At 36.1% G+C, this 10642-nt stretch overlaps 1 protein-coding gene across 1 annotated transcript; it reads left to right on the top strand.

Moving 5' to 3' along the window:
- Nucleotides 1-7640: 7640 nt before the first annotated feature.
- On the top strand, nucleotides 7641-8348 carry LOC107178759 (uncharacterized). Its single transcript, XM_015534349.1, has one exon. The coding sequence runs from the start codon at nucleotides 7641-7643 to the stop codon at nucleotides 8346-8348; it is 708 nt and encodes a 235-aa protein (XP_015389835.1).
- Nucleotides 8349-10642: the final 2294 nt, after the last annotated feature.

The following is a 10642-nucleotide window of genomic DNA, read 5'->3' as shown; positions in this document are numbered from 1 at the left end:
GATAACGGTTAACCGACATTGCACAGAATTGAAAGATTAGCCTCTGAACACTAACGGCGATCCGACAATTTGAAAATTCAGCCCAACAGTCATATTGACCAGTCAAACGACAATCCGACATCTATAAAAAGGCAATCCGACAATTTGAAAATTAAGCCCAACGGTCATATTGATCAGTCAAATGGCGATCCGACATCTAGTTAACGGCGATTCAACAGTGAGTAGAAAGTCAATAACGGCTAGTTTTCAGCTCCAACTATAAATAAGTTCAATCCAATTCAAACAAGTAGAATTCTAACGATCATCATTGAGCAAAATATTGAGAATACAACTTTCATTGAGCTTTAAATCCTTGTATTCATCTCATTCATTCACACATTGAGTTTTCATTTGTGATCAAACACATTGTGTGAGAGAAATTCATTTGTAATCCTTTTTGTAAAATCAAGTTAAAAGATTGTAAGTGTTGTGATACACTTGGGTTAAGAGATTGGGGATAATCTCTTGTTGTGAAGGTCCATTGACACCTTGAAAGCCAATTGTAAACATTTGAAGCCTTGGAGGCTTGCTTAGTGAAATCCTCAAGCCTGGTGAGCTTGGAGGCGTGGACGTAGGCGGAGATTGCCGAACCACGTAAAAATCATTGTGTTTGCTCTCTCTTCCCTTACTAATTTATTATTGTGCTTTATTAAATTTATTGTTTTTGATTCCATTAAGGCATTAAATTAAATTGTTGTGTGATTTGCTTAGCTTAATTTTTAAAATCCCAATTCACCCCCTCTCTTGGGTTGCATAACTAGAATTTCAATTATGACTAATCAACTGGAATTCAAATTTCTTGATTCCGTATTTGACTGCTAAAATCTCCTTGTAAATGACATGATAATTCTTCTCTGCATCCTTGAATTGTCCACTTGCATGGGCACAATAGGACTTTATTTCTCCAATTCTTTCCAAGAGAATGGCACTCCAGTATTCATCACTACCGTCTGTCTGGAGAATTCTTTGTCCTATTATGGGAATCTTGAGTGGTGGTGGTGATTGAGAAATCTTTTTGAGTTGTGTGACAGCTGTTGTCTGTTCAGGGCCCAATGGTGGGGGTTGTTTCTTTAGCATGCGTGACAATTTGCTGGTGTGGATCGTAACTTTGGGAATAAAGTCTCTCAAATAATTCATAATTCTAAGGAACTGTTGAATTTGCTTTTTATTGAGATCTGTATCTGGGAACTTCGTCAATTCTTCTGCAATGTGTGGTCCTAGATGGTAGTGACCATCTTGTAACACCATGCCTAAAAAGTCGATTGATTCCTTTCCAATGCTGCTTTTCTTTTCAAAAAGCATTATGCCATGTGCTTGCACAATGTCAAAGAAGTCTGAAATTAGTTTTTGGTGGTTGGTGGAAAACAACAAAATGTCATCAATGTATACTAAAGCATGTGAAGGATTGGAGATAATATTTTGACCATTGCTTTTTGGAACAGGAAAGGAGCAACTTTGAGACCAAAGGGCATTACTATCCATTGATAATGGGCGTTGGGAATATAGAAAGCTGTTTTAGGTCTATCAGAGGGTGAAATGCCGAGTTGCCAAAAACCAGCTTTGAGATCAAATTTGGAAAAGATTTTGGCAATGGATAGTAATGCCCTTTGGTGTCAAAGTTGCTCCTTCCCTGTTCCAAAAAGCAATGGTCAAAATATTATCTCCGATCCTTCATCATCTGATTCATCTACAACAGGTGTAGATGTACTTGGTTCCTCTGTCTTAGTAGACGGTTGAACCATGAGTAAGCCAGAGATATCTGCATATTGAGACTCTGAGTCTGAGGAAGATTGCTCATAAGAACTGGAACTATTGTTAGAGGATGTATCTGGATCTGGATCTGGATCACAGTTCTGTATGCCAACACTTTGGTAAAAGTATTGATGTATAGGAGCTTTGTCTTTCTTTGTCGGCTCTGGGGTTGATTTTGGTGAATCTTCAGGTATTGGAGAGCTTTCTTTTGGTTTTGGTTATGAGATTTTGACTTTTGTGGCCGGCTTTTTGGGTGTGGATGATGTGGTTGGAAGGTCTGGATTTCTGTAAAGAAGATGAGAAAGACCAAAGAACTTGTTATAGTCCATCGGTGGTTTGGAAGGGTTATAGAAAGGTTGGTATGTGTCAAATAGAGGGGCAGGAATGGGTAAAGATTGAGTTTTGGTAAAAAAAGATGGTTGTTTTTTGTCTGCATCAATCTTGGCTAGTTCTGCTTTCAGTTTTCTAATCTCTATTTCCTTTTTGTTGAATTCTGGACCCCATATACGATTGTTAATCATCGTTTTGAGATCAATATCTAATTTAGAGATTTTGTTTTGTAAATTCAGATAGATCTGTTCTAGCTGAGCATTGAGCGAATCCACCTTTGTTTCAGTTTTTGTTACCTGAGTTGCAACTTTATCCATCTTTCTTCCGAGATTATGAAGTGCTTGATTTTGAGCATTGGCATTTTAAGTTTGAGCATTGGCATTTTGAGTTTGCCAATTTAAGATTGCTTCATATTGCTTTGGGGCTTCTGGTTGACTGGAAGAAGTAATGGGTGACTTCACAAAAGGTTGAGAAACAACCGTTGTTTGCGGATTTGTTTGCTTTTCAAGTGGGGGAAAAGATTCTTGGTAAGACTGACTGAAGGAAGAGAACATCAGGAATGACCTGAGTTGTGGTGGAGAAGGAATTGGTTCCTGTGGAACTGATTTTTTGTCTTCTTTTTCTATCCATCTGAGTGCCTTTTTATAAATCAGCAAAGGTTGACCGAAGCTTGGATCATTCGGTGGTTCTGGAGAGTATGATTTGCAAGGAGTTTTTGGATAGGAAGACTTTTTCTTTCTCCTTCGTCCTCTCCTCATGATTTCAAAGTCTTCATCATCATCATATGGATCTTCTAAACAAGGGCAATCAGGATTGCACATATGTGCTTCTAGAACATCCCATAAGAAGTGTCCATTGACGTTGTCAGGATATACTGGATATCCTTATGAAGAAAAGCCATAGAGTGGGAGATTTTCTTCTTGTCCCGTGGTTATTAAAAGAGCCTTGGAGCATCGGGATCTGAAGATTGTCCTGGAGTTTGAAAGGACATCTTAACTTGACCATCTGATCTTTATTCAAAAATGGCTTCAGAGGTTTGGATTGGCTCTGAATTCTCGTGAAATTGCTCATAATGGGAAAAGCCATTCAAGTGGCATGAGTTTAAGCAATTCTTGCTTCTGAATCTGTTTAGGAATTTGGATGATTGTTGGGATTGTATCTGTGTCTGCAAGGATCATCAATGCATCTGTGGTTGTTTGTGCAGTGGGAAGGTCTAGTGCATGATTCTGTAATCGATACACTATTTGGTGATGGAGAGTGACTATTTTTGAAATGGCTGTTTAGTCTGCTCCTTGTAGTTGGATCTGAACTTTTATAGTGGTTGGGAGATTTGGGTCTTCTAGGGACATGTTGAAATTGGGATAAAAGGTTAACAATACACTTCCAGCATGGAGTGTAGTTAAAATAGTTCCAATGACAACATGTTGGTACTGCTTGAATTTGGTATCCAGCAGGGCAATTCTGGCTGTGACAGGCAAACCCTTTCTTCCATGCGAAGTGAACACCGCTAGAGATAACAAATTCTTCAGAGTTGTTAAGAATAACTAAGATTGGAGCATTAACCAATCGTCGCTTTAGTTCTTCGAAGCTTTTCTCACATTCTGGCGTCCACACGAACTTGACATTCTTCTTCGCTAACTGGGTCAAATCTTCTACAAATCTTCGTAATACCCAACCAAACCTAATAGGCCATTAGAGCTGCACCATTTTTCTAGGTCATTACATTGCTTGTAACAATTGTTTCTCTTCTGCCTTACTTATTGCACATTGCCATTCAACAAATGTTTTATCCAATGGACGATCATGTCATTCAGAAATGAAATATTACAAGAAAGACGTGATAGAAAATCAAATGTGGCTAAAGGAATAACACAACTCACAAAAGATGACTCATATTGGCTTTTCTGTTAGAGTAAATGCAAGAATTTGTTTTGTCAAGGATACAGTTACATCAAAGCAAAAATTCAATACAAAGATCTATAACAAATAGCTCAATTAAATTACTGAAAAAATAAAACTTCGTTTTGATACTGTTCAATTTTTTTTCCTTTTCCTTGAGAACTTCTTGTTAGGCTTCAATATTCTTTGATATTTTCATCTGTCAAATTCCCTACAAATGTTCCTTTAATTCTCAAAAAAAATTATTCACCCCATGCCACCTATCATGGGGACCATCTCACCAAGAAAGGGGAGATCCCTAGAGCTAAAAAAGAATATCATTCATCCCTTAAAGAGAGAAAAACTTAACCTTATTTATTATTATTCTTCCCTTAAATCTTTATCAAATATTGACTTGGGGGCGTTGGAGTACCTTTTTTCAAGTACCAACGTTGCCGGATTCAAGATCAGCAAGTATCACAAGTTCTCCATAAATCAAAAATACATGTGTAGGTAAAAATCTAGCCCCTTTATTGGCACCATCTGTGGGGAAGAAACTTGCTAAAAAATTTCTCACTAAAACCCACATGAACACTACTTTACCTTTATCTTTCTAGATTAGATCTGGTTGGGTATAGTTGAAAAAAGAGGTGAATACTCACACATGCTTATGAAAACGTGTTTATGTGTGAGACCCAAACCTAAAAAATGCTTAAAAAAGACATTAAAACAAAAAATCAAATAGTAAAAATGGAGATCTCTCTTTCAAATGACTTACTAAGAAAAAAAGAGAGAATAAAGAAGATGAACGACCTATTTAGTCAACATAAAACTTTAACAAAAAATAAAAAGTCAGCAATAGTCAAAAGGGCTTAAAATAGTCTCTACAGCTAAACCTAAGACTAATTTATCATTTATTTTATTTTCTCTTCATTTTCCTTTTTATTATGCTTATTCTTAGCAGTTATGCTGACTTATTTACATTCCTACCATTCTGTTTACTCCATGGTACTTCTTTATTTTTTCCAACAGGTGAGGATATGGAAAGCCCAAACATTCACCTTATCTGGGAGAATGTACGTGGGGTGTTAGGCCGACTTGGATTAACATAACTTTATGTTCTAACCTAACAACTATGATTTCGCATTTAACATATTAACATATTTTATTTTTTATTTTCTTATGTCATTCTTGACTTTACTTGACTTATCCACGAGTGAGGCTAAATAAATCCCAAATATTCACCTCTTAATAAGGAATAAGCAAATGGTGTTGCACTAACGTGGACTGATCTAGCTTTTCTTTCATATTATGGAACTAATGATTATTTTTACACATCTAACCTTTACATTTTCGCATTTACGATTCTAATTATTTGTAAAATTTTATAATATTAGAGGTTGATTCTGGAGGGAAGTGGACATTACCATTCCCCATTTTCCCCTTATTTATCTTTCCTGCTAAATATAACCTTGTTTCCCCCTTTAGCAGAAGGCATTTTAAGCTTGGATTACATTTCCATACAACTATTCTCAAGAGCTCTTAAATGCCTTAGCATAACTTTACCTGAGCAATCAAAAGAAAGAGGGGAAAAATGCTTAAAAACACAACATTTTTCTTTATTAAAATTTCTTCCCTAAGATTCAGCCACCTTTGAATTTTGTTTAGAACAAGCAAAATAAAAGGCTAACGAAGGGAAAATGGATGTAAATGCAGGCAATCAATGGCCAGACCTCCCAAAAACAAGTTTCATGCGGCTCTTCCAATTAACTTCCCTTTAAGGAAAATCTAGAACTAGAAGAGCTGGAAGTATCTACTGAAAGGCAAGAAGCGCCACCCAATGATAGTTGGGCACAAATCTTATAGCAATTGGAAGGAACAAAGAAGGAAAGTCAACAATTAATGGTAGTGTTGTTGAGTGCACCAAATTTAAAACCTCACTACTAGTATAAATAATTAGTACAGAACGAGTAAAGATCGATCCCACAGAGATTATGCTAATTATATTTATTATCAACTCTAAAGCAAGACTTAAAATAAAATAATAATAGAAATAATTAATATAAATTAATCTAACTAAAGAAAATGCCAATTATAAATAAAAAGGGAGTTTTTGAATTTTTAACTAAATAGTAAGAAATAAAGAAATTAAACTATGAAAACAAAAATTTAATAAAAACTCTAATTAAAGGAGAAAGAAATAATAATGATGAAAACTTTGGTTAAAGGATCATTCACCACCACCAAACATGCACATAATATATGAATTCTATCATCAATTTATATTGAAACTATCAACCATAGACAACAACAAGCTCTGTTAGTCTCAATCTTTCCTTAGTGTGTCGTTAGGCAAAACAAGCTCTTCACCTAATCTCTAACCATTAAATAATTTAAAACAAGCTCTTTAAATTTAAGATAATGGAAGCATTAAGCAGAGAAATATATTAGGTTGATCTAGGCAATAAACACACAAGTTCGGATTATTTAACCTAGGTTATGTTCTCCAATTGAAATAACTGATTCCAACCTGCTACTTATGATTAAAATCTCAAGACAATTACGGATCAAGAATTTTAATCTAACAATGGAATTTATTCAAGTCTTATCTAATTGGCCACTCAAACAAGACGAGAATAAAATCATAAACATTAATTATAAAAGAACATAAACAATCTCAATTAAATAAATTGAATGATAGAAATTAAAAATTAATTATATGACATGTTTGGGGATTTTAAATTCACCCTCAACCAAATAGAAAATCTAGCCTAACATAATTAAATTGGGAATAAGAGAATTGATAAAACCAATCATGGAGATTAATTCAAGCGGCTGCCTTTTTCTTCAATTCCTTTCGGCTGCTGATTTTTTTTCTGCGCCTTTGTGGCTGCAAATTGTTCAGTTTCTCTTGCTGTTGATTCTCCCTTTGTGTTGCTTCCGCTTAGCCCTTTTACAATGCTTCAATTGTGGCTTTTATGAGAAGAATTAAGTCCAAGCTAAACCGCCACTTTCATGCTTCAATTAATAAGCCAATAATGACTTGGCCATGATTTCCTAAAGCCAAAAGGCTTTATTCTCCTTCCTTTCACGTGCTGGCTTTTTCCAATTTTAGCTTTCATGTGATGGCTTAGCTTGTAATTGGCTTGGCTTCCTTTTTCCAATTTTAACTCCATGTGCAAGATTAATTTTGCTTAGCCCGTACAAGCTAATTGGAAAATATTCTTTATTTCTTTAATTCTTTCCAATTCTTGATCTCTTGTGCACTTTTGTCTCTCAATCTTCAATTCTTTTCCTATTATGATTCTTTCAATCAGATTTTTTTCCTGAATGCTCCGATTTAATTTCTCTTTAATCTCAAAATATACCTAAAATAATAAAATACAAAAAAACTAAGATAAAAATTAACACAATAAAAATATAACGTACTAAATTAAAAATTAACTAAAATAACTAGAATATTTAAGATCAAAACAAGAAAAAGATGGAGAAATTAATAGCAAAATATATGAAAAATATGCACTTATCAAGTAACAATCAAAGGAGTAAAGAGGGAGTTTGAAATAAGGGAACTAGAACTTAAGCCCCCTTACGGAAAGGAATTCAAAAAGTTCTAGCTGATTCCGAAAAAAAATTTTTAAATGGCTTTGATCGCAGACGATGCTGCCGTGGTGGCTCTCAAAATCAATGCCACCCCCTTTATGGAAAGTATCATTTTTGCTCCGAAGCTAGAAAAATTTCAGGCACATAACTTCCAACAGTTCGATAGAAAAACAGATCACGAGGATCATATCTATTATTACAAGTACAAACTGATATCCAAAACTGATGATGATGCCACCCTTTGCAAGGTGTTCTCCATCGGCTTAATCGGACTAACATTAAATTGGTTTCATAGCTTGCCTTCTAATTCCATTAAGAATTTCCATGACTTGTGTATGCAGTTCCTTACACAATATTTCAGAAATAGAAAGCAACCCAAAACCATCTTTCATCTCTTTAATATCAAACAGAGGGATAACGCGAGAGTGAAAGAGTTCCTCTTTTGCTTCAATCAAAAGATGACCCTGATAGGGAAAGTTGATAAGGAAGTCATTGTGGTCGCTTTTGCTGAAGCAGTGAATTTGAACATGGAGTATGACAAGTATATTCTCAAGAAAATTTTCAAAACCATGGAGTTGATCAATTTGAAATCTCAGCAATATGTAAGGTTGGACAATAATGAGGCCTTACAACAGCAAATGGCTGCAAAAGTTTCTGTAGTGCCACCCCCAACACCTCAGAGTGGTAGCAAGCGCCTTATTCCACAGCACATAGAAGAAGCCAACAAGAAAAAGAAACCCGATTAAAGACAATATAAGCCCTTTAATGCTTCTTTATATCAAATCTAGATGGAAAACATGGACTCTAGAACATTCCGTACTCCAAGGCCCATCAAAGCGCCTTAGGAAAAACAGAATTAACCTAAGTATTGTCTCTTCTATAATGATAGTAGACATGTTATCAACGAATACTGAACCTTAAGAATCCAGATTGAGGCCCTAATGAGGAAATACATGGTCTTAAAATACAAAATGACCACCAACCAAAGTGTTATCCAGCCCACTATTCCTCTTCCTCTTAAGGCAACCCCTGAAGAGAAAGAAGCACATTCAACTGTGTATATAATGCAGGGCTTGAAAGAAAGCAATGTCATCCTGGAATCAAACTCTTCCTGCCAATCAGATTCTAAGATAGTAAGCTTTTTTATCCCATTGCAGCCAGATAGTTTTGCGGAATTACAAGCAAAAGATGACAAAGTAGATTTAGAACCCAAATCCCCAACAACAATCCATGCAATCAATGGTTCTACCTATGACTACCTTAAAAAACCAGAGAATGGGGAAATTGCACGCATTGTAGAAAAAGTAATGCAAATGACTCTTAATGAGTTGCACTCCGCGACCATCTATGGATGCTCGGTATCAGATTTTGGTGGAGAAGCCTGGCATGGTTAGTATAGAAGGGCACTAAAGATGCAGCGGTGCAAAATTATTGAAATTTTCTCTCTTACTATCATTTCTATTTTGGAGGATTTCACTCCAATTATCATCGACCGAAAGGACTTAGAAGGAATCGATATGCCCCACATAGACCTTTTGGTGCTCACTTTGGAAATTACTAACATTATAGTCAAAAGAATCTTTATTGATGGGGGCAGCAGTGCAAAAATCTTCTATTAAGATGCATTTCCAAAAATGAGACTTAAAGAATCAGACTTGAGGAAGTGTTATGCCCCTCTAGTGGCCTTTGAGGGAACAAGACTGAGGCAAAAAAAAATCATCAACCTCCTTATTAAAGTTGGGGACAAGATTGCTTCAGTCGATTTCTTAGTTGTTAATGCTCCATCAGCCTACAATGCAATTTTGGGGAGGCATTGGCTTCACTATATGGAGGTAGTCCCTTCAACGCTCCACCAAGTGGTCCGATGTGTATCCTTAACAAGGAGTGGAACATTTGATATAAAAGGGGATCAGATGATGGCTAAGCAATGTTATTCTATTGCCATTAAGCCTTGCAAAGGAACTTCTGGACCAAAACTCATTTTGGGTGAAAGGAAAAAGTTTGCAATAGAAGAAAAGGGAAAAACTATTATTTCGGAGCATATACTTATTAGGGAATCAGTTCCTTCACCAAAATAAATGGTGGAGAATGGGGCTAAATAGAAATTATAGGACCCGAGGCCAAAGTTAATGTCTCGATCCTTGCACTACCAGGCTCTTATTATTGAAGACTTAGAAACTATGTCCTTAGACCGTTTGGCTCGGAGAAAACAAGTGCAAGTTTGAATCGAATTACCTCCGGAGGAAAAAGCGCATCTCATCTCCTTGCTAAAAAAAGACCATGATGTTTTCGTATGATCATATAAGGACATGCCTGGAATAGATCCAGAAGTTGCATATCATCGAATACCAACTAACCCTACAATAAAACCTATGCATCAAAGACAAAGGCAATTTGCTCCGGAAAGAAACAAGGTCACCAACGATGAGGTGGAACACCTCCTCGAGACAGGATTCATCTAGGAAGTTCACGTTCTGGAATGGACCACTAATGTTATTTTGGTACAAAAAAGAAAAAAAAAAGTGGAGGGTATGCGTAGATTATACAAACCTCCACAAGGCTTGTCTAAAAGATCCTTTCCCTTTGCCAAAAATTGATCAACTGGTCGATGCCACCATTGGCTATCAAAGGCTATCTTTCTTGGATGCATATAACGGATACAACCAAATCCCTATATATTTGGAGGATGAGGAGAAAATAAGCTTCAAAACTCTAAGGGGTATGTTTTGCTATAAAGTCATGCCCTTTCGATTGAAAAATGTCTGATCCACTTATCAAAGTCTCGTAACCAAAATCTTTGCAGGGCTGTTAGAAAATATTATGGAAGCATATTGATGACACGATAGTTAAGATCTGGAGGGCGGAAGATCACATTGCAGACATATTTCGATGTTCTAAAGAACTACAATATGAAGCTTAATCCCGCGAAGTGTGCTTTTGGGGTTTCGTCTGGCAATTTCCTTAGTTATGTAGTTAACTAGAAGGAAATAGACGCTAATTCGGCCCAAGTCAAAGCATTGCTAGAAACTATGGAGCTAAA

This window comes from Citrus sinensis, chromosome 2 (assembly GCF_022201045.2).
Source record: "Citrus sinensis cultivar Valencia sweet orange chromosome 2, DVS_A1.0, whole genome shotgun sequence".
NCBI lineage: Eukaryota > Viridiplantae > Streptophyta > Magnoliopsida > Sapindales > Rutaceae > Citrus > Citrus sinensis.
Note: the sequence above shows the minus strand (reverse complement) of the source record. Positions and strands in the feature narration are given on the sequence as shown.